A 24,139-nucleotide genomic window follows, 5' to 3' on the forward strand; every position below is an offset into this window, starting at 1 on the left:
CAAAGGACATCCCTTTAGAACAGAGATGAGAAGGATCTTATTTAGCCAGAAGGAAGTGAATTTGTGGAATTCGTTGCCACAGATGGCTGGAAGGGCATGCAATTGAATATATTTGAAGTGGAAGCTGACAGGCATTTGATTCGAAAAGGTGTCAAAGGTTAGGAGGAGAAGGCAGGGGGGTTGAGACGGAAAAATATGTCAGCCATGATCGAATGGTGGAGCGTGCTCAAAGGCCTGAATGACCTAATTCTGTTTCTGTATTATGGCCTGATGGTTTCTCTGGAGTTATTCTATTGCTTACCCAAGTTAATTAGGAAGTCCTCCTATGTCTCTGCATCCTTACACTCATTCTTCTGACCTAAAAGCATTCGTGCTTCCAACTATGTGAATGTGGGGGATCTCCATGTGGGATGGGTAAAGTAGAAAATATTGCAGGGTCAGGAGTTTGGAAGGTCAGTAATAAATCAGAGCTGGGAAAAGTGAAACGCTTCAACCTAGCTAGTCCCACCTTTGCCTGAGTACTTTTACACTGTTTGGTACAGTACTAGTTCCTTTCTGTTCCCTGGGAAGAGGTATGGTATTTGCATGGTAAGTTTAGTGGATTGACAGCCAACCTTCTGAATCAATAATCTTGGGACATGAACAGAAAGCCTACCATGGCAATTGGATTATTCAATTTCAAGTAATTAAAGAAAAATTAAACTAGCATCAATATCAGAAATGTACCATTCTTACTTAGTCTAGTCTAGGAGAAATTCCAGATACATTAAATTAGTCAACTTCTACATCTCTTCAAAGCAGGAACCATTATGGATGATAAGTGTCAAATTTACTAGTGATGTCCTGTGAACAACTCATTTGTATCTCTTTAACTATTCCTTCAACCATCTTGAGAACTAATTGCTAAGTTCATCACAACTTTGGCCCAAACCATTACCCAGGTTCCAAATTCTTTGAAGTAAGCTTTTAAATTCCACCATACCAATTCCACTTACACCATCCTAGTTTGAACATAACTTCTTTACATTACTTCCATGTATATTTCTCATCCATTGGGTGGTGAAAAATGTTTGCATCAAAGTGTGTGAAACTCCACACGATAACATCCAACATTCTTTTTATCAACTTCAAGAAACGGCAAACACAATATCTTTCTTATAAAATGATGTCTTTCAAGATTTGACCGTTCTGGAGATTTTATTACCAGCTCCATAATTGTCTGAAATATACCCTCAATTGACAATATTAAAAGATTATTGGTCACTGTAGGTTTGTGATCTTGCTGTGTGTTAATCAGTGGCCACAGATCCCCATAGCCAATGCTATTAAATGGAGGGATAATATTTAATTGGGTGTAAATGGTTTGAGACATCCATGAGCATAGTCTTTCCTGTTTCCTGTGACAGATTATCTGATGCAACATCTAAATCCAGATCCCATGACTAAATAAATTCCAACACACAACTCATTCCAGAAATTCCACAGAAAGTACTCCAACTCCTGTACTGTGCTGTACTGTACTGTTCTGTGTTCTCATTCCATAACTACACCAGAAAATACTTTTTTTAAACTCCATTCAGCACTTTGTAGACTGTCTCTGAAATATAAATGAGAAAACTTTGAACTGAGTGCTTGTAAAATCTCTTGTGCATTTTATCAATCAACATTATTAGATTATGTGAATTATTTGATTTTTATTTCAGTTTCATTCAGGATGTTTATTTGAAAAAAGTATCTTTGGTAAGTTCCTCAACTTCAATTTGGATAATGAATTGTAACTAAATTGGTAACGACTACAAAATCCCTATGCATTCCAAGTTATTCAGATCTGCTCATGATATTATAGTTGCAGGTTATTTTCCCTTGAGTTAGCTTGGACACACCACAAAATAGTGTTTGATTAAGCATCCCCTAATGAATTAATTGGTGTCTGCCTTTTGAAAATTGCATCCTTTGAATCAAAAGTCCCAGTTGACAATATAAAATACATCACCAGTGTGGAGATTTATCAGTGTATATAAGTAAAAGCTGAATTTTCTAAGTTTTCTTCATCCATACTATTAGTGAAAACAAAAATAAAACTTTAATCCTCAATTACAAACCTACACTGCACTAAAGACAAAAATAACTCTCAATGCTGCAAAAATTACTTTTAAACAATGCAATTCCTATTTTATTCAGTGGTATACTTCTCTCATGAATTTTTGTAATGCTCATGAATAACTCTATTACCCTGTGGGACCCACACTTTCACTATATTCTCTGTTGATATATCGTCCCATTCTATTTACTATGACACATGATGTTTTGTGTTGGTTCCTTTCAACCCCCCAGAGTATTTAATCCAGCCCCTCCACTCTTTACAAAGGGAAAAGACTACAGCTGCTGCCTTCTCCCCGGAGTCTATTATGCCTTCCTCAACACTAGAAATCTTGCATCACCCCCTTGGTCCCTGTCCAGGCTAAAAACCTTTTGTGTGCTTAAATTGCTGCAGTTAACATGAATGAATAACAGGAGTGGTCAACTTGCCCTAACAGTTGTACCTACTAGAATTGCTGGAGCAGAGTGTGGTTGCAGCTGGGTTGAAAGCCAAGAGACTGCAGGTCCCAGTGATGCATTTGGATAATCAATGCAAATAAGATGGTGTGAATGCCTTGCATGGCTAAAAAGCCGGTGCATTTAGCCCATCAGCTTCATTAACAGGAGGTCACTTACAAAGTAAAGTTCATGATCTTTGATGGCATTTGTTTCCTTTGCAAGGGTGTGACCTCTCTATTTGTTGCAGAGCAACCCTGTAACTAAATCTTCCTGGGCCAATGCTTTGCTTCAAGATGGGAAAATGGATGGAGGATTTTGTGGCCAGATGGGAGAGCAGTCAACTTGATTTTGCTGTATGTTGGGGTAACTGACAGGATTCAATTATCAGCCGGATACATGTGGGGTTGCTTTGGCAACCATGGGGGGGGGGTGCTGATAAAGTTAGTACCCAACTCTCAGAATGAAAGTCTTGGAAATCCCACATACAATGGGAAAGATAAAGGCAAGAAATAAAATATGGTGAGAAATGCTCAGCAGGCCAGGCAGAATCTATTTGATGAGAGTTAAAACTAATGTTTCAGGAAAGGACCCCTCATCAGAACTATGAAGGAGACAAAAGAAACTTATCAAGATTCAGAGTGGGTGGGGGAGGGAGATGTCTGACAGGGTGAAACCAGTGTGATTATGGGGATAAGTTGTAAACAAGAATTATTATTTTTCTTTTGCCTGAGAGTGGAGGACACGTCCAGTCTCCTTCAGAATCAGATATATTACTAATGATATATGTCATGAAATTTGATGTTTTGCGGTAGTAGTACTACGCTGTACATAAACTACATTATTTAGTACAAAAATATCTATTTACTTACTTGTTAATTTATTGATTTGTGTATTTCAGAGTAGTTTAGAGTGCCTATAAAAAGTATTCAGCACTCTCCCTTGGAAGTTCTCATGCTTTATTGCTTTACAACATTGAATCGCAGTGGATTTAATTTGGCTTTATTTACACATCAACAGAAAAAGACTCCTTCTGTCAAAATGAAAACAGATCTTTACAAAGTGATCTAAATTAATTACACATATAAAATACAAAATCGATTGCACAAGTATTTACCCCTTCAAGACAGCATTTAGTAGATGTACCTTCATCAGCAACTACAACCTTGAGTCTGTGTGGATAGATTTCTATCAGCTTTGTACACCTGAACACTGCAAATTTTTCCCATTTTTCTTTACAAAACTGCTCAAGCTCTGTCACATTGCACTGAGATCGTGAGTGAACAGTTCTTTTCAAGTCCGGCCACAAATTCTCAGTTGGATTGAGGTCTGGACTCTGACTTGGCCACTCCAGGACATTAACATTGTTTTTTTGAGCCATTCTTGTATAGCTTTGGCTTTATACTTGGGGGTCATTGTCTTGTTGGAAAACAAATCTTCTCCCAAGTCGCAGTTCTCTTGCAGACTGCATCAGGTTTTCCTTCAGGATTTCCCTGTATTTTCCTGCATTCATTTTACCCTCTACCTTCACAAGCCTTCCAGATTCTGCTGCAGTGAAGCATCCCCACAGCATGACGCAGCCACCACCATGCTTCGTGGTAGGAATGGTGTGTTTTTGATGATGTGTGGTGTTTGGCTTGTGCCAAAGATAGCCCTTAGTCTGATGGCCAAAAAGCTCAAGTTTGTTTTCATCAGATCATAGAACCTTCTTCCAGCTGACTTCTGAGACTCCCACGTGCCTTCTGGCAAATTCTATCTGAGATTTCATGTGAGTTTTTCCAACAGTGGCTTTCTCTTTGCCGCTCTCCCATAAATCTGCTACCGGTGAAACACCAGGGCAACAATTGTTGTATGCACAGTCTCTCAGCCACTGAAGCTTGTAACTCCTCCAGAGTTGTCATATGTCTCTTGGTGGCCTCCCACACTAGTTTCCTTCTTGCACGGTCACTCAGTTTTTGAGGATGGCCTGCTCTAGGCAGATTTACAGCTGTGCCATATTCTTTCCATTTCTTGATCATTTACTTAACTGTACTCCAAGGGATATTCAGTGACTTGAAAGTTTTCTTGTATCCATCTCCTGACGTGTGCTTTTCATGAACATTTTTGTGGAGTGCTTGGAATGTTCTTTTGTCTTCATGGTGTAGTTTTTGCCAGGATACTGACTCACCAGCAGTTGGACCTTCCAGATACAGGTGTATTTTTCCTACAATCAATTGAAACACCTTGACTGCATACAGGTCTCCAAAACAGACCTCCATTTAACTAATTATGTGACTTCTAAAACTAATTGGCTGCACTAGTGTTGATTTGGTGTGTCACATACATGGGGGGGGGGGGTGAATACTTATGCAATCAATTGTTTTGTGTTTTATATTTGTAATTAATTTAGATCATTTTGTAGAGATATGTTTTCACTTTGACATGAAAGAGTCTTTTCTATTGATCAGTGTCAAAAAAGCCAAATTAAATCCACTGTGATTCAAAACTGTAAAACAATAAAACATGAAAACTTCCAAGAGAGGTGAAAAAGGTCCTGACGAAAGGTTTTGGCCCGAAACGTCGACAGTGCTTTTCCTTATAGATGCTGCCTGGCCTGCTGTGTTCCACCAGCATTTTGTGTGTGTTGTTTGAATTTCCAGCATCTGCAGATTTCCTCGTGTTTGCTCAAGAGAGTTGAATACTTTTTATAGGCACTGTACAACTGCTGCAAAAATCAAATTACATGACATACTTTAAACAACATTATATATATGTGTGTGTGTGTGTGTGTGTGTGTGTGTGTTTGTGTGTTGCTTAACATTGTCATAGCCAAGTTATAAGTTCGCACTACCTATTAAATGCTCCAAACGGCATGCATCTCAAATAGTCTCTAACAAGCAATTCCAGCTACTGACCTTCCTGTGTGGCTTAGCTACTAAGCCCAGAGGAAATGTTTCTACCGACAGGAGAAGGGGCAAAGGCAGATTACTGGCACCTTAAAACCAGTCACTTTGGACAGATGGGGCTCATCAGCCGTGATTGGCAACTCATCTAGGAGAAGGAAAACTCTGATCTCAAACCCCCACAGCCTTGTGCCTATTCCCACTCGTGGGGAAGGCTTCTAGAGTAAACCCCAAGGAGAAATCTGGAGCTGTAGTCCCTGAGTCAACGCTATCTGGCAACCCCCGTGATGCTGCTGGTGCAAAACTGTATCGATCTCTGCCGTTCCTTTGGATTCATCAGCTGCTTGGAGATGGTGAGCCTGCTGCATGGGTAACAGTTTGCTCGCTATAATGTAATGCATAAGTAGTGCAGAAAGAGAGTAAAAATAGTGAGATAGTGCTCATGGCTTCATTGTCCATTCAGAAATCAGATGGCAGAGGGGATGAAGCTGTTACTAACATGTTGAGTGTGTGTCTTCAGGGTCTTGTACCTCCTCTCTGATGGTAGTAATGAGAAGAGAGCATGCCCTGGGTGGTGGGAGTACCTAATGATGGATGTCACCTTCCTGCGGCATTGCCTTTTGAAAATGTCCTCGATGGTGGGGACGATAGAGCTAGTTGAGCTCACAACCCTCTGGAACTTTTTCTAAGCCTCCATACCAGATGGTGATGCAGCCATTAGCATGTTCTGCAGAGTACAGCTGTAGAAATCTGCTGGAGTCTTCGATGAAGTACCCAGTTTCTGCACTGCATCACATGATTCTTATGCCATGATCTCCGTATCTGACTGTTCCCTTTTTCTCATTAACCAGATATTCTAATTTACAGTTTATCCCCTTTGTTTTCTTCTCAGTCCTGATTAAAGGTATTCAACTTGAGAAGTTAACTCTGTTTCTCTTCCCACAGATGCCACACATCCAATGGAATGTTTGCAGCATTTTTTACTTTTATTTTAGATTTCCACCATCTGCAGAATTTTGGTTTTCACTTGCATACATATTGACGCAGCTATAAAGAATGCAAGTTAAACAAAATACTTGAAAATCTACAAATGTACTGTGGAGAACGTTCTGAATGGCTGCATCACTGTCCGGTACGGCGGGGAGGGGTGCTACTGTATAAGATTGAACTAAGTTGCAGAAACTTGTAAAATTAGTCTGCTCCATCGTGGTTACTAACCTCCATAGTATCCAAGACACTTTGAAGGTGCAGTACCTTAGGAAGACGACTTGCATCATTGCAGTTGTGATCTACCCAGGAAATGCCCTCTTCTCAACATTACTGTCGGGAAGGAGGTACAGAAGCTTGAAGGCACACACACAGTGATTCAGAACAGCTTCTTCCCATCTGCCACCCGATTTCTAAATGGACATTGAACCCATAAAACTACCTCACTACTTTAATATTTCTGTTTTATCACACTACTTATTTTAACTTAACTAATTAATAGACATACTGTAATTCTGTGGTGTTCTGTATTTATTTATCACGTACTTTTTTGTATTGTTGTTGTAAAGTTAACATATTTCATGGCATATGTTGGTGATATTAAACCTGATGCTGATTCATAAAGATTGGGGGGGGGTTTATTCAGTCACATTTGTACTTGTTGACATTAGGTTGAACTCTCCTAGGTCAATAAGTAATATTGACAGAGGCTGGTTTGTTGTTCCATTGATTCTAGTGGCAAGACCAGAGTATGCTGAAGCAGCAACATCATGTACAATGTATTTTAACTCCTTTTGATGCTCTTTACTAGTAGGCTGAGAGCTGGGACCATCACTTCCCAGCCTATCCCCACCGGCCAGCCTTTCCCTACAGTGACCCTCACAGGCCATTTATTGTGACATCACTATTCAGCCCATCCCCACTGGGACCACCACTTCCCAGCCTATCCCCACCGGGACCACCACTTCCCAGCCTATCCCCACCGGGACCACCACTTCCCAGCCTATCCCCACTGGGACCACCACTTCCCAGCCTATCCCCACTGGGACCACCACTTCCCAGCCTATCCCCACTGGGACCATCACTTCCCAGGCTATCCCTACCGGGACCATCACTTCCCAGGCTATCCCCACAGGGACCATCACTTCCCAGCCTATCCCCACTGGGACCACCACTTCCCAGCCTATCCCCACCGTGACCACCACTTCCCAGCCTATCCCCACCGGGACCACCACTTCCCAGCCTATCCCCACCGGGACCATCACTTCCCAGCCTATCCCCACCGGGACCATCACTTCCCAGCCTATCCCCACCGGGACCATCACTTCCCAGCCCATCCCTACCGGGACCATCACTTCCCAGCCCATCCCCACCGGGATCATCACTTCCCAGCCCATCCCCACCGGGATCATCACTTCCCAGCCCATCCCCACCGGGACCACCACTTCCCAGCCCATCCCCACAGGGATCACCACTTCCCAGCCTATCCCCACAGGGATCACCACTTCCCAGCCTATCCCCACAGGGATCACCACTTCCCAGCCTATCCCCACCGGGACCACCACTTCCCAGCCTATCCCCACCGGGACCACCACTTCCCAGCCTATCCCCACCGGGACCATCACTTCCCAGCCTATCCCTACCGGGATCATCACTTCCCAGCCTATCCCCACCGGGACCACCACTTCCCAGCCTATCCCCACCGGGACCATCACTTCCCAGCCTATCCCTACCGGGATCATCACTTCCCAGCCTATCCCCACCGGGACCACCACTTCCCAGCCTATCCCCACCGGGACCACCACTTCCCAGCCTATCCCTACCGGGACCACCACTTCCCAGCCTATCCCTACCGGGATCATCACTTGCCATTAATTGTGACCACCACTTCCCAGCCCATCCCCACCGGGACCACCACTTCCCAGCCCATCCCTACCGGGACCACCACTTCCCAGCCTATCCCCACCGGGACCACCACTTCCCAGCCTATCCCCACCGGGACCACCACTTCCCAGCCTATCCCCACCGGGACCATCACTTCCCAGCCTATCCCCACCGGGACCATCACTTCCCAGCCTATCCCCACCGGGACCATCACTTCCCAGCCCATCCCTACCGGGACCATCACTTCCCAGCCCATCCCCACCGGGATCATCACTTCCCAGCCCATCCCCACCGGGACCACCACTTCCCAGCCCATCCCCACCGGGACCACCACTTCCCAGCCTATCCCCACAGGGATCACCACTTCCCAGCCTATCCCCACAGGGATCACCACTTCCCAGCCTATCCCCACCGGGACCACCACTTCCCAGCCTATCCCTACCGGGACCACCACTTCCCAGCCTATCCCCACCGGGACCACCACTTCCCAGCCTATCCCCACCGGGACCACCACTTCCCAGCCTATCCCCACCGGGACCATCACTTCCCAGCCTATCCCTACCGGGATCATCACTTCCCAGCCTATCCCCACCGGGACCACCACTTCCCAGCCTATCCCCACCGGGACCATCACTTCCCAGCCTATCCCTACCGGGATCATCACTTCCCAGCCTATCCCCACCGGGACCACCACTTCCCAGCCTATCCCCACCGGGACCACCACTTCCCAGCCTATCCCTACCGGGACCACCACTTCCCAGCCTATCCCTACCGGGATCATCACTTGCCATTAATTGTGACCACCACTTCCCAGCCCATCCCCACCGGGACCACCACTTCCCAGCCCATCCCTACCGGGACCACCACTTCCCAGCCTATCCCCACCGGGACCACCACTTCCCAGCCTATCCCCACCGGGACCACCACTTCCCGGCCTATCCCCACCGGGACCACCACTTCCCAGCCTATCCCCACCGGGACCACCACTTCCCAGCCTATCCCCACAGGGACCATCACTTCTCAGCTGGTAGTGTACAACTAGCCAGTTTGGGGAGAAGAATAGTCTATACTTTCAAAAGAAAGAATGGGAAAAATTCTTCCCAAGATAACTGTCAGCTTTACCTGTCAAGCCTTGTTCTTTGTTAAGCACATGTGCTCTATGTAATTCACTGTAGCCTCATTTCCTACTGAAATGGGCGAACTGAGACCGAGGCATTCACACGGGCTACCACTGAAGAGCTCAACCAGTACCTTTGCTGCCTTCCCCTCCAACTGCAACTCACCTATTTCATTATGACATCAGGAACAGAAGAAAGGTAATTTAGCCCCTGGAGTCTCTGCTGCTATAAGATGAACCAATGACTACAAACATTGTATCTGCATTTATGCAATTTATGCTTCAGTAACCTTGGATAACAAAAAACAAACAAAATGCTTCAAACAACCAGCAGTATGGAGAGAGTAAAAGTGAATGTTTAAAATGGAAGAGAATATTGGTAGCTCAGGCTGGCTGCTTGTTTGTAGGGTTGTTCGGTGAGCCTGGAGGTTAGGTCGCCAGCGTTCCGTCACCAGTTAAGGTGACATCATCAGTGAGCGTTGTTGCAACTGGTGACGAAATGTTTGCGACCTAACCTCCAGGCTCAATAAGCAACCCTATAAACAAAAGTGAATGCTTCAAGTCATGATGGATGAGGGTGACAAATCCCTGGCGCTGTCCATCAGTCCCTGTGAGCAAGAGACAGCGCATGCCAGAATATCGAGCGTAAAACCAACTGCTGGAGGAGCTCAGCAGCTCGAGCAGGATCTGTGTGGAGTTGTCAATGTTTGGCCTAAGAGTGGAGAAGGAAGACAGTCAATATAAAAGGAAAGATGGCGAGAGTCAGTATAAAGGGTAGAGGGTGAGGGACAGTATAAGGAGAGAGGGTGTAGGGTCCTTTAGATGCTGTTCAACCTGCTGAGTCCCTTCAGCAATTTGTTTTTTGCTGACTGCTTCTAAATGAAAGCTGATACGTTGTCTGTCCTCAGAGAAATAAGACAACTTGGGAAGGTGTAATTAAGCTCTGCTGCTCTTGAGCCGTTCTGCAGATTGACATGCCAACATAAAACGTCAGTCACTTTTGATCCCGTCACCAGCTGCTAGAGGAAAGAAAAGATGACAAAATTCTGCACTGATCGCTATTTTCTGTCTGACGCTCCTGAGAACTGAAATAACCCATGGAGGTTGGCATACTGGAATGCAGCAGGTAATGCCATTCCTTCAGAGCTTCCGCTGTCTTGGGTCCAATCCTGATCCCTGATGGTGTCTCTGTGGGATCTGCATGTTCGCCCTATGACTGTTTAGGTTCCCGCCAAGTGCTCTGGGTTCATAAAGTGTATGAAGGGTTAAGTATATCAGTACAAAACGGCTGCATCATTTCCTCAAGAGTTCCCTGCACTTCAGGTTTTTGTATTTCTTTCGATTTCTAACATTTTGCTGCATTTGCTTCATGTCTGATCATAAACCAGAGGTCAGGTGACTGAATATTGTATTCGGGTTTGATTCAGGACAAGAGTCTGCAATAGAGTTGAGTGAATGGTCGATACAGTGAGATTTCTCATGTTAGAAAAGGCCATCTAGGCTAAACAATGGAATGGTCACCACGGTACACTGGCTGAACAGAAAGAGACTGGTAGGGAAATTAAAAGGCATTTGCCTTTTCTGTTACTTCATGAATTAATATTGAGAGGAATTTCTTTTGGTGAAAGAGTTGAGTTTGAGCCATGTCAATTAAGCAGAATATCTTAAAGCAAACCCTTGCTAAACTGTTTCATTTGGTGCATAATCTGCACTATATTTAGTGCCTGAAATGAAAGGATTGAGAACAGCTCCCTCAGGAGACTATGCCAGTAATACAACCCACAAAAATCCCAACTGTCATTAGAGAGTTTACAAAGATGGGGGCCAAATTAATTGTACTGACACTTTACAAATGGTAGGATTTCATGGTTCATTGACTCTAAAGCAGTGGAGTTAAATGGCACGCATCAAACACCCTCCCCTGGGAGAGGCCAGCTCCACGTGCCGTTTACAACTGCCCCTCCCCTCCCTGAGCACAAGGCTGAAGTAGGCTGTATGAGATAAAGCAGTCGTCGTGTCCCCACAGCAGCCACCTGCTGCCTTGCTAAAACTTCCCTAATCCAAGGAAAGCTGAACGTCTGCCCTCCCAATCCCCCTCCACAAAGACGGAGTAGCTTGTGTAGCCCTTACCACCACTGTATACCAGACCAACAGTCACGTGAGCTGACAGACAGAGATTTGTGTAATGCTGTTACTCTTACTAGATGGCACAAGCGTTGAGCTATATCGATGCAGTATAGTCCCAGCACGGTGCTGACACAATGCCCAGCTAACAAGTGAAGAAATGCCTCTCGCATAAATGGTTCTAAACAATACCATGACTCAACAGCAACGTAGAAATGGTAGCAATGTTACGGAACATCGTAAGCAGGGTATTCAAACCCTTGGCACTGTGGGGTGGCAGGTGTAAGTAGGACGAGGGCAGTGATCGACTGCAAGCATCAAGAACAGGGGCAGTGGTGGACTCTGAGTACTGAGAACGGGGTCAGTGTCAGACCCCAGGCGCCGAGTTATTTTAACACCATTCTCAAAATCGGTAAATGTTAGCGCTCATGGATGTAGGTAGTTCTCTAAATCTAGGAGGGATAATGGGGTTTGTTCAACAGATCAGCAATACCACCAAGCTTTTCCTGAAGCCAGGAAAATCATACACCTTTGAGCACTGATCTGCTATAGCACACTTGGCTCATGGGTAAATATCTTTAAACAAAATAATGGAAAATACAGAAAGAAATAATTGTACCTTAACGTTTACCAGAAAGCATGTAAAATAGCTCCAAGCTGTTTATACCTGCTTAACCAATAAGAATACCCAACAGTCGTATCTCAGTTAACACTGGAAACACCAGGATGTACTATAGCAGGATATTTTTAATTTAGTTATTAGTACTTGAAAGTTGGGAAAATATGCTGGATGCAGAACCCACCCAATTCTAATCTACCGTAGATTCCGGATTATAAGCCGCTACTTTTTTCCCACATTTTGAACAGCTTTGAACTCTGCGGCCTATAATCCAGAGCGGCTAATACATGGTTTTTTTTTCATGCCGCCTCGTAAACATTTTGCCTCGTAACAGTAGACCAATAAAATTGATGAGTAGTTCACAGAGGTCCAATGAAATTGTACGATAAATCAAGCGCACTTTCACAATTAAATTATTGTAAATCAGTCATTTGTACTCACCCTCATCAACATGGAAAATACTCGAAGCAAGACCCGAGCGCGTCAGACCCGATTAGACCCGATCGCAATGCGCAAGCGTCAGACCCGATTAGACCCGAGCGCATTGCGCAAGCGTCAGACCCGATTAGACCCGATCGCAATGCGCAAGCGTCAGACCCGATTAGACCCGATCGCAATGCGCAAGCGTCAGACCCGATTAGACCCGAGCGCATTGCGCAAGCGTCAGACCCGATTAGACCCGATCGCAATGCGCAAGCGTCAGACCCGATTAGACCCGATCGCAATGCGCAAGCGTCAGACCCGATTAGACCCGAGCGCATTGCGCAAGCGTCAGACCCGATTAGACCCGATCGCATTGCGCAAGCGTGTCAGACCCGATTAGACCCGATCGCATTGCGCAAGCGTCAGACCCGATTAGACCCGATCGCATTGCGCAAGCGTGTCAGACCCGATTAGACCCGATCGCATTGCGCAAGCGTGTCAGACCCGATTAGACCCGATCGCATTGCGCAAGCGTCAGATCCGATTAGACCCGATCGCATTGCGCAAGCGTGTCAGACCCGATTAGACCCGATCGCAATGCGCAAGCGTCAGACCCGATTAGACCCGATCGCAATGCGCAAGCGTCAGACCCGATTAGACCCGATCGCATTGCGCAAGCGTCAGACCCGATTAGACCCGATCGAAAACGCTGCTTTTAAGTTAAAGTCGATCAATAACTTTTCCTGGTAGGCTGCAATATATATATTTTTACCAGTCGCTAGGAGATATTGGAATGTTGTTCGTGCTGTTCAGTAAAAAAGTATATGCAACGTAATTTGTGTTACCGATACGTATGTATATTTAAAAGTAGCGGTGCGGCCTAAAATCCGGTGCGGCCTTTACAATTAAAAAATTGATTTTATTTCTAAAATTAGAGCCTGCGGCTAATAATCAGGTGCGCTCTGTAGTCCGGAATCTACGGTAATTCCCAATCTAGCTGTGAAATAAGACACTGTGTTGACTCTTTGAGCAGTGGTTCTAACTACATCTGCACGTAGTCCAGTTCAGTACACTCCGAGAGGAATGAGAATTTCTTCGGTCAGGAGAACGTGATTGGTCCCATGACATCACTCTCACAAAAGGACAGTGGTATTCTCCTAGGTCTCCTAGTCAATATGTATCATTTGGCCAACATTACTCAAAGGAGCTGTTTGTTGTGGGATCATATTGTGCATAAATTAGCAGCTGCATGTTCAAACAATCAGCACATTCAGTGGCTAGGGAGAACATTGGGTGATGTGATCTTTTAAGGTGCCAGGCAGACTTTACCCTCCTTCACTATAGTGTTAGTACCCACACTGACAGAACTCACAGGCTGGATCCTTTAAGGGAATCATTTCACCTCTTGGCCACGGTGCCCATCCAGCCAAATGTCCTCACCTGCCAGCCTGTTGTTGACACGATTATGCCGAGACCATAGCCACAAGATAGCCCCGTTGAAAGTTTGGGTATAGTTCATGGATTCCGCTGCCATAGATTCAAAATGGACCGCACACTCTCTGCATCCAAAGAAGTGCTTGACATACTGTCTCAATGCAAACAGAACTTCCAGAGGGTCATGCTGGACACCTGGAGAAGACAGAGGTTTGGAAAAGTAATCACTTTAAATGCCAGAACACAGATGCTACTCACTCATTCCCAATGTTCCAGTTATTGTCCTTGTTGCACGCCCCTCAATGGCAACTCTTCCATAACGCACTCATTCAACTCTACGGCCAAGGCAAACTCATTTCAATAGGGTTTGAAGAGCCCGGATGAAAACATTCCTGCTCTCCAAATATACTGAAAGGCACACGTCCAGCATTAACAACTGGGAGGGTGAAAAATGGCCATATTCTCAGTCCCTGTATTCTCTCAAGTCATGCACCATCCTGAGATGATGTACAGTGGTGCTCCACTGTCATGTCCTGAAATCTGTTGACTTCTGATGTTCGGGTGGCACAGTAGTGTAGCGGTTAGTGCAATCACCTTAGAGCGACAGCAATCACTGATCCGGGTTCGATTCCCACTGCAGTCTGTAAGGAGATTGTACATTCTCCACATGGCCTTGTGTGTCTCCTCTGGTTGCTCTAGCTTCCTTCCATATTCCAATGATGTTCATTTTGGGTTAGTAAGTTGTGGGGATGCTATAGTGGTGCCAGAAGTTGTGACAATACTTGCAGGCTGCCCAGCATAATCCTCGCTGATTTGATTTGATGCAAATGACTCATTTTCTGGTATGATTCAAGTATGGGTGACAAAGCTAATCTCTGATATTTAATCACTCAAGACATTTGCATAAGGGGAGCAGAGATTCAATTCAATCTATTAACAGAACAGCTGATAATATTTCACCAGTGTTGCCCATATTCCATTAATAATAAATATAATAAAATTAATTTAAAAAGCATAAATTATTTCAAACATAAATACAGGGTCTTCTTGGGTTTCATAAGGCCTGCATTATGAAGACAGCTTTACAGAAATTCTCCCATAAATTTTTCAAGTATTTTTCAAGATAATAACAAGAAGAAGAAGAACAACGACATATCATATTCATTAAGAGCTGGATACAGTATATATTCCATTAGTTTAATAATGGGTAGTGTGAAAGTGAACATTCAATGAAAAGGAAGAATAGGAAGTGAAAGCTAAATGAATGCATTATGATAGGGTTATACCACCAGGTTCAGGAAGTTATTGCCCCTCAATCATCAGGCTCCTGAACCTGTGATGACTTCACTCGTTTACTTGCCCCATCACTGAACTATTCCCACAACCTATGAATTCACTTTCAAAGACTCTTCATCTCATGTTCTCCATACTGTTTGCTTGTTTGTTTGTTTATCTGTTTATCTATCTGTCCGTCTATCTATTAATTAATTCTCTTTTTCTCTTTCTGCATTAACACAGTTTGTTGCCTCTTGCACACTGGTTGTATACCCTGTAGGGTGCGGTCTTTCATTGATTCTATCATGGTTATTGGATTTATTGAGTATGCCTGCAAGAATTGAGTATATCTCAGGGCTGAAAATGGTGACACGTATGTACTTTGATAATAAATTTACTTTTAGCGATGCTTTAGAAAACAGACTTTCCAGACATGGAGAAATTGGCTTATGGACAGCTCTCGGAAATGGAACCTTATGTAACATAAGTACTAGAGGGAGGTGCATTGCCATCTTATCACTGGCCGCCAAGACAAATTAAGACAATTTGGCCCATCGACTTTTTGCCAGATTAAAGAGCAATTCCACTTCCTCACTAATTTGCCAATGGCCTATTCTCTCCACCTTTCCATGACCCAGCAGGTACTACCACCTGTCTATACTAGGGACTATTAACCTTTTAACTCTACACACCCTGAGGATGTGGAAGAAATTATAACTCTGGGAGAAAACCAACACAGGGAAAGTGCAAACTCCACATACACAGTATCAGAGGGTAGGACACAACCTGATCATTGGAGTTGTGAAGCAATGACTCTACTAGCCATACAACTCAATCCTCATAAGATGAACATCTGGAAACTACTGGAAGATTTCTTCCCAGTGAGGCAAGCTAACATGATTCAAACTTATTTTTGAAAGAAATAAGTTTACAAAGTTTGAAAATGAGGTTTGAAGAACCAGAACTTTATTTTCTTTGATCTATTCTGATGAAATTCCATTGTTGACAACCTGTGAGGCTGGTAATTACCCCTACAATCACTTTAGTCTTGGTAATTGGTTTATTATTGTTAACTGTACTGAGGGCCAGTGTAAAGTGTTTGTTTGCAAGCCATCCGGACAAATTAATCTGTATATAAGTACATCAAAGTGGTATAAAAAGAGAAGAAATTGCAGTGCAGGTAGACAAGTACAGTGAAGAGATAGATTGCACTTACAAAGAAATATGAAGCCTTACTTTTTCCTGCAAGTACCATGGAATTGTTGTGTTTTGCAGCCTGCACTGTTAAGAGGTGGAACAGAGTCCATACCGAACATGGGTATCCTCGTAAGTATGGCCTACTGCCCTGACAACCAACCCAGTTTTCCTTGTCAGGCATTACGGCTCCAGGTATCTGGAAAACATAGAACATAACTGATATTACCTATATTCTTTAGGATCACATATAGTACTTCCTCTCTGCATACAAGCACAATGAGAAGCTGAAACATTGGTATATTAAAGGTATGCAACAAATGAACCTGATTCAGACTTTTAGGAACATCTGGTTCAGTAAGACTGCTTTTCCTTGTGATTGGAACGTGGCTGACCCACACCTTAGGCCTACTTAGAGCCATGGAGTATTTTAGCACGGAAAAAGTTCCAAAATGCCCAACCCAACTAGTTCATTGCTTGCATTTTGGCCCACACGCTTCTAAACTTTTCCTATTCACGTACCTGTTGAACTCTCTTTAACTGTTGTACCTGCCTCAACCACTTTCCCTGTCAGCTCATTTCATCTCAGCATTTTAAGAACTGCTTCTTCCACTCCACCATCAGAAATCGGATGGCCCATGAACACTACCTCATTATTTGTCCTTTTGCATAATGTATTTATTTTTTGTAATTTATGGTCATTTTTATGTTTTGCACTATAATGTTGCAGCAAAATAACAAATTTTATGACATATATCAGTGATAATAGACCTGATTCTGATTCATATCATTGTCTGTATAAAAGAACAGTTCTCCTCAACTTTCTACTAAACCTTTTCCTTCTCATTTGGAACTTATGCCTGAAAGTTTTTGAATCCCCAACAACAGGGAAAAAGACAGTTTCTCCATAATTAAACTTAGGACATATTGCACTAGGCTGAAGAGAAGTGGTCCTTCCTTTGACCAAGAGGCTTCTACCTCGGTTAGATGAGGCTTGGGAGTACTGCAATCTGGCTGTAAGTACATTCTATGCATGAAAAACACAGCGTCACAGGTAGAGCAACAGAATAGTGCCCTCACAATCCTTGTGCTATACAGCAACTCACACCATGACACAGGTCAATTGTACTCAGTTTGATTTGGAAATTCCTCAGCATAATTTTTTTTGGCATTAAAAGCACATTGCAGATCTCTCTTATGCTGTTTCAAAAAGATTGTGATATTCCAGTGTGGTTTTAAAAAAACGGCTTTGTGTAGTGCTGCACTATTTCAGTTTCGAGGGCTGCTACTGAGAAGCTCTAATTGAATTTCCCACAGCTGCTGGCAGCTGGCCACACAGCTGAGGCCCTCATCAGTCAGCCCATAAAGAAACACATGCACACCACCAGTACTCTTCCAGTGAGCAGATCTGATTCATTGTTTTAGTAAGTTTCCCATGCAATTAAATACTTGCTTCCTCTGAAGTTGTTGTTGTTCCACTGTTGTAGCTGCAACTGAGTGAAGCCGTTTTATTTCAGCCGATTGCAGGGTCTGCGCATACTTTTCACCCCTTTTCACCTTTACAGGCTCAATATCTCCAGTATATGTTATGAAATTTGTTGTTTTTGTGTCAGCAGTACAATGCAATACATAATAATAGAAAAAATGTGAATTACAGTATGTATATATATTAAATAGTTGAACTAAATTAGTGCAAAAATAAAAATAAAAAAAGTAGTGAAGTAGTGTTCATAGGTTCAATGTCCATTCAGAAGGGAAGAAGCTGAATTGTTGAGAGTCCGCCGTCAATGAGAACAATGCATGACCTGGGTGATGGGGGTCTTCAATGATGGATGTTGCCTTTTTGAGGCATTGCAGTCAGGTGACTACATCTGATGTACATCTGCACATCTGTCATTGCAAAGCACAACATTGATGGCTGACATGTGCAGGGTGGGCAGACTGCTGGCTACAGTTCTGTGTCACTCAGGAAACTACTTTTAACCTCTGTTCAAGTGCTGCAAGGGCATAAATCCCTGATCTTGAGTCCTGCATGTCTGGGCTCATTCAACTTTCATGCCTCTGTTCAAAGAAAAGGATATGGAGCCTCACTACACGAGGAAAACCTAAGCTGCCATATTGTGAGGCTGCATGGAGAAACCCAGCCACTAATTAGGATGTGGAATCAGTTAGTGTCACTAGCGGCAACTTCTATTGCTGTGCTCTCTTACAGTTGACCAATGCTTCCAGTGGTGATTTACTCCAGAGGCAGGGCATCTCAGTGATCTAGTTCACGAGGCCGAACCAGTGGCCAGTAGGCTGAGATACCTCTGGAAATGAGTGGCCTATTTTAATTCTGTCATTCTCTGCACAGTGTTACATTTCCACACTGTGTGCCCTGGGTCTCCCATTCGGAAGTTGTAGTTTGGAGAAGAATCTCAGAAGGGGAGAGATAAATTACTTGAAGTACAGCTCCATTATCCTGTACTTGTTGTGGAGGTTGTATTGGAGCACAAGGGCCCATGAGTAACTTAAGTTTAGGTTTGGCATTGCGTAGACCAAATTTCTAAATAGTGTTAGAGATTTAACTCCAGTGTCAAATGAGACCGTGGAGTTACTAAGTGTATTTCTTGATCAGTTGTCACAGTGACCATTTACAGTTGCTGCCCAAGTATTCCGATGAATCAGGGGGAGGTTTTAAGTGTCCTAATCTCATTGAGTCTCTGTTAATTTTTGTATTGCTCTGAACCAAGCGTACTTGACTGCAAATGTTATTAAGTTTGATGAATGTTTGTTACGCTTGAAATGGGAAAGGGCTACTTGCCATGAGGGTTTCAGGGTTCAGATTAATTCAAGATACAAGACCATAACACCATAAGATATAGGAGCAGAATTAGGCCATTTGACTCACTGTCATGTCTGATCCATTTTTCCTCTCAGCCCCAATCTCCTGCCTTCAACACCATTCCCCCCACCCCCCACAGCATCCTTTCATGCCCTGACCAATCAAGAATCTATCAACCTCTGCCTTAAATATACAGAAAGACTTGGCCTCCACAGCTGCTTGTGGCAACAAATTCCACCAATTCGCCACTCTCTAGCTAAAGAAATTCCTCCTTATCTCCATTATAAAAGGATGCCCCTCTATTCTGAGGCTGTGTCCTCTAGTCCTAGACTCTCCCACCAAAAGAACCATTCTCTCCATATCCACTCTATCAAGGCCATTCACTGTTTGACAAGTTTCAATTAGGTCACCCCTTGTTCTTCTGAATTCTAGTGAATACAGGCCCAGATCCACCAAACACTCTTCATATGACAAGTCATTCAACCCTGGAATTATCTTCGTGAACCTCCTTTGAATCCTCTCCAGTGTTAGTACATTGTTTCTAAGGTAACGGTCCTTAAACTGCTCACCATACTCCAAATGAGGCCTCACCAGTGCTTTATGAAGTCTTAACATTACATCCTTACCTTTATATTTTAGTCCTCTTGAAATTAATGCTAACATCATATTTGCCTTCCTCAGCACAGTCTCAACCAGCAAATTAACCTTCCGGGAATTCAGCGCTAGCATTCCCAAGTCCCTTTGTGCCTCCGGTTTTTGTATTTTCTCTCCATTTAGAAAATAGATAACCCTTTTATTTCTTCTACCAATGTGCATGATCATACACTTCCTGATGCTGTATTTCATCTGCCACTTCTTTTTGTCCATTGTCCTGTTCTGTCTAAGTCCTTCTGCAACCTCTCTACCTCCTCAAAACTACCTTCTCCCATTATCTTCATCTCGTCTGCAAACTTAGCAACAAAGCCATCAATTGCATCATGCAAATCATTGACATATAACGTAAAAAGAATGGGTCCTGACACAGACCTCCTGTGGAACACCACTAGTCACTGGTAGCCAACCAGAAAAGACTGCCTTTGTTCCCACTCTTTGCCTGCTGTTAATAAGCCACTTCTTTATCATGCTAGAATCTTTCCTGTAACACCCTGGGCTCTTAACTTGTTAAGCAGCCTCACGTGTGGCACTTGTCAAAGGCCTTCTGAAAATCCAAGTACACAACATCAATCAATTCTCCTTTGTCTATCCTGCTTGTTATTTCTTCAAAGGTATGACAGTGTTTTATGTGAAAAGAGAAGGGAATCTGTGGCTACACATTTATATGTGTAAAGTTTGTACAATGATGGCAATATTGATGTGTTGAGTAAGTATTTGTTGTGATGACTTACTGAGACTAAGAAGTGAACAGGAAGCTTCAAGCTACTGTACAAGGGAAATAACATCTTTGAATATTTTAAGCTAAGTTGCTTTATTGAAATCATTAACTGTCCTAGCAGTGGTAATGATTCACAGAGTACAAATTATTCCCAAGAATATTCTGCTGGGTTAAACGACCCTGTACTGTGTGATTGACTTGACAATGAGTCTGTGAGCTGGGACGTGGTACATGGCTAGCAAAACTTTTCTAGGATCAGATGCTGCTCCACCAGATATGAAGAAGGTGAGAAGGCATTTTCTTTGGAGAAACCAGTCCCTGAGGATTTGGACTGAGTGCTTCCTTTGCCTCCAGCATGGTCCTGCTGTGGATCCTCACCCTGCTGCTCCAGTTGTCTTCATTGCTTGACCTCTGTTCTGCTGTTGTGATAGGCGATGACTGGTACTCTGATGACCACTTACAGAGTAGGCCATGGCCGTATAAGACAACCTGACTGCTGAGTACTGGAGAACATCTCTAGACTGCCAGGTGGGGTCCCAGCCCCTTGGAAAATGGTGGGACAGGCCAAGGAACTGCATGTGGCTTTACATCCAGGGTTTGTATTGTCAACTGAATTGATTCTCCTAGAAAAACAATAGAGCTTGAGAGGACTTAGCCACAAATCCCCAGCTCCTTAACAGGAGAGGCAACTGGTTAGCAATGTACAGTGAATAGCACTTTAAGTCCTGGACTGTCTACCTAGTCCATGTATTGGCTATATCCACACGGCTATGACTTGCAGTTCAGCAACCAGGGTTCAGAGTCCCAGCACCAATGCCGAGTCTTGTTTGATCTAGGCTTGAGACCTCATTCGGCTCTACACCCAGATGTAGAGCACTGTTGGCACCAATCCATCACTGATTACATGACTGATGGATGCAGGCCCAACTTTCTACAACATATTTACTGTATGAGTGGACACATACCAACCACTGTGTTACACTGGGTTAAAGTACGGCTGGGCACAGGTCTGTCATGGTTTAACGCCAGTGCGTAGTACTGGTGGTTAAAAGTCTGCTGCTGTGGAACGTGGTTTAACGTTACGATTACAAACCAAGCACTGTAAAACACTAGGGCAAAGGACTGGTGGCAATAGATGTCATTGTTTAAAGCTGGGCTGTGGTACTGGTGAGGAGGGCACTCACTTCACTGAGCTTTTCCAAATACAACCGACTGTAAGATCTGCAGATATATCAAAACAATAACAGGGAGATGAGTATAAAATAAAATGCTATCTACTCGTGGATCTGCAATCCATGACCTGAGAAAAAATATTTGCCACAGAGATAAACAAACATTGTGCTCAGTCACAGCAAGGTTTGGAAGAAATCTAAACATGAGGGGAATCAAGAGACATGTGGATAGTGCAGGGAAATAGTGTTGAGGTGGATGATCTTGATGCATTCCAGTGCCAATTTCTAATGTTATGCTTGTGCTAATTAATTACTCAAACCACTTTGTAAAATATTTCTGCTCACTCTATCTGTGTATAGTTCTATTCTTTTTTTCCCTTTTATGCTTCTACAGTGTCCTCCTAAATGTATAACATTTATTAGGTGTACTCTTTGTGGGAGCGAGTTTGAGTTCTGGCTTCCAACCACTCTCTGGGTGAAGATGTCCATCCCAATACATTGTAAGATTTAACCTACTCCATGACTCAAGGAAGGAATCACTACGGTGAGAAACCATGTCATAATCCCTTTGCGCAGTGCAATAGCGGGCAGCTTACCCCATTCTTGTTGTTCAGCACATCCATAAGTGCTCTGGAGGAGACTGGCCCTGTGCCAACATCTCTCAGCCAGGCGTCAGTCATTTGAAGCAACTTCATAATGAATGGCCGTCCAGGAAAGAACTAGGGAACAAAGAAAAATGGCATTTTGTCAGCAATTCAGAATAAACATGCTCTTGTCCTTGCGTCCTCAGCTTTCTTTGGAATCAATACCTGTTAGGAACATCATTAGGTTCATCTCGCCAAAAAAGCAGACCCCCATCATGCCACTGACTACTACCTGAAACCTATATAGGCATTTCAGACCAGATGTCTGAGCTAGGCTCCGTGAGATCACAATGTATTCTAATCCCAGCACAACACACTCCAAAACCCAAGGCCCCCCAACAGCACCAGTATAAGCAAAATGATGGTGCATTTGGCATCACAAGCTCTCTCCTAATATAAAATTAGGTAAATTTCACTTAGAAATCTTTAAAGCCAGGAAATGACAGACAAAGTGACTGAAAATGATGAGAGCTATGTTTCACTGTGGAGTCTGTCAGGCCATTCAGAGACATACTCATCAGCTCATGAAGGCAAATTACTTTTTGACACCTATACGATGGATGCCTTGAATTCAAAGCATGGACACTTCAAAGCTCATTAAGAAAAATGCATATGGGGCAATGTAGCTACTTACAGTCATGGTATGTACATTGTCTTTCATCAGTTTTCTAGATAGATGAAAGAATAACTGGCTGGTCTCTGAGCTTGTGCCAGAAACTCAGACTATCAAACGGGCTTTGGCAATCAGCACAACTATGTATGTAATTTGCACAAGGATCGTCCAACACAGTTAAAGCTGAAATTCAACTTCTAGATCTAAGTTATGGGAACCTTTGCATGGAACTGCTGAGCACACATATTGATACACTGACACCAGCTCAGGGAGCAACAGAAGCAGTCACTTCAGAAGTAAATCATTCCACCTGCAGAGATAGCATAATGCTGATGAAATCACAGCATTTCCCACCTGAAAGCACATGGGAGGCCAGTGCAGCCCCCCTCCCATCTTACTGCAGGAGCTCAGGACAGTGTTTGTGGTCAGTTTGCCGAACCTCGCTATGCTAACACAGCAAGTCACTGAGGGTGAAGGCTGCTGCAGGGGAGTTTTCTCTTGGCATTATCTCATTCTCAGAGAAGCAACCTGTTTCTGCAGCTCCTGTGTCACCCCCCCCCCCCCCCACCTCACCCCACAGGCCATGAGCAAGTTCGTATTGTCTCCTATTTGTATTCTGCTGCTGACCACACTGAACACTCAGATCTGGACTGAGATAAAATCATGTCTGCTTCAATCCAACAATCCCGGCCTCCAAGGACCCAGAAAATCTACTTCTGTTCAATAACAGCAACCAAAATTCAATTAGTATCAGTGTGCAGACAAACACCATGGGATCTGGGAACACTCACCACAAGAGGGTAAAAACAAGATTACCGCGGCTCACTTCCTCTCCGCCAGCCCACCGCACAGCCTGGGACAGAGCTAGTGGCCTCAGTCTGTACTGTTCAGCAATGAAACTGCTATAATTGGATTTCAAAACCTTTCACAGGGCAACTTGTACCCCTGTAGATCAACACAGAGCAGCCTTTTACATGCAGAGAGGCATAGAACACAGGTACAGTCTCACACGCTGGCTGACAAACACACACACACACAAT

At 43.8% G+C, this 24,139-nt stretch overlaps 1 protein-coding gene across 1 annotated transcript in view; it reads right to left on the reverse strand.

The window, feature by feature from the left end:
• Positions 1 to 24,139, reverse strand: part of qsox1 (quiescin Q6 sulfhydryl oxidase 1) — a 146,328-nt gene that overhangs the window by 13,084 nt on the left and 109,105 nt on the right. Inside the window, exons 9-11 of the mRNA XM_073063617.1 lie at positions 22,439 to 22,561; positions 16,517 to 16,673; positions 14,012 to 14,200 (exon numbers count right to left, since the gene is read on the reverse strand). Coding sequence (XP_072919718.1) covers positions 14,012 to 14,200; positions 16,517 to 16,673; positions 22,439 to 22,561 — 469 coding nt within the window. The remainder of the gene's footprint in view (positions 1 to 14,011; positions 14,201 to 16,516; positions 16,674 to 22,438; positions 22,562 to 24,139) is intronic.

The sequence above is a fragment of the Hemitrygon akajei genome, chromosome 12 (assembly GCF_048418815.1).
Source record: "Hemitrygon akajei chromosome 12, sHemAka1.3, whole genome shotgun sequence".
In the NCBI taxonomy this organism is placed as follows: domain Eukaryota; kingdom Metazoa; phylum Chordata; class Chondrichthyes; order Myliobatiformes; family Dasyatidae; genus Hemitrygon; species Hemitrygon akajei.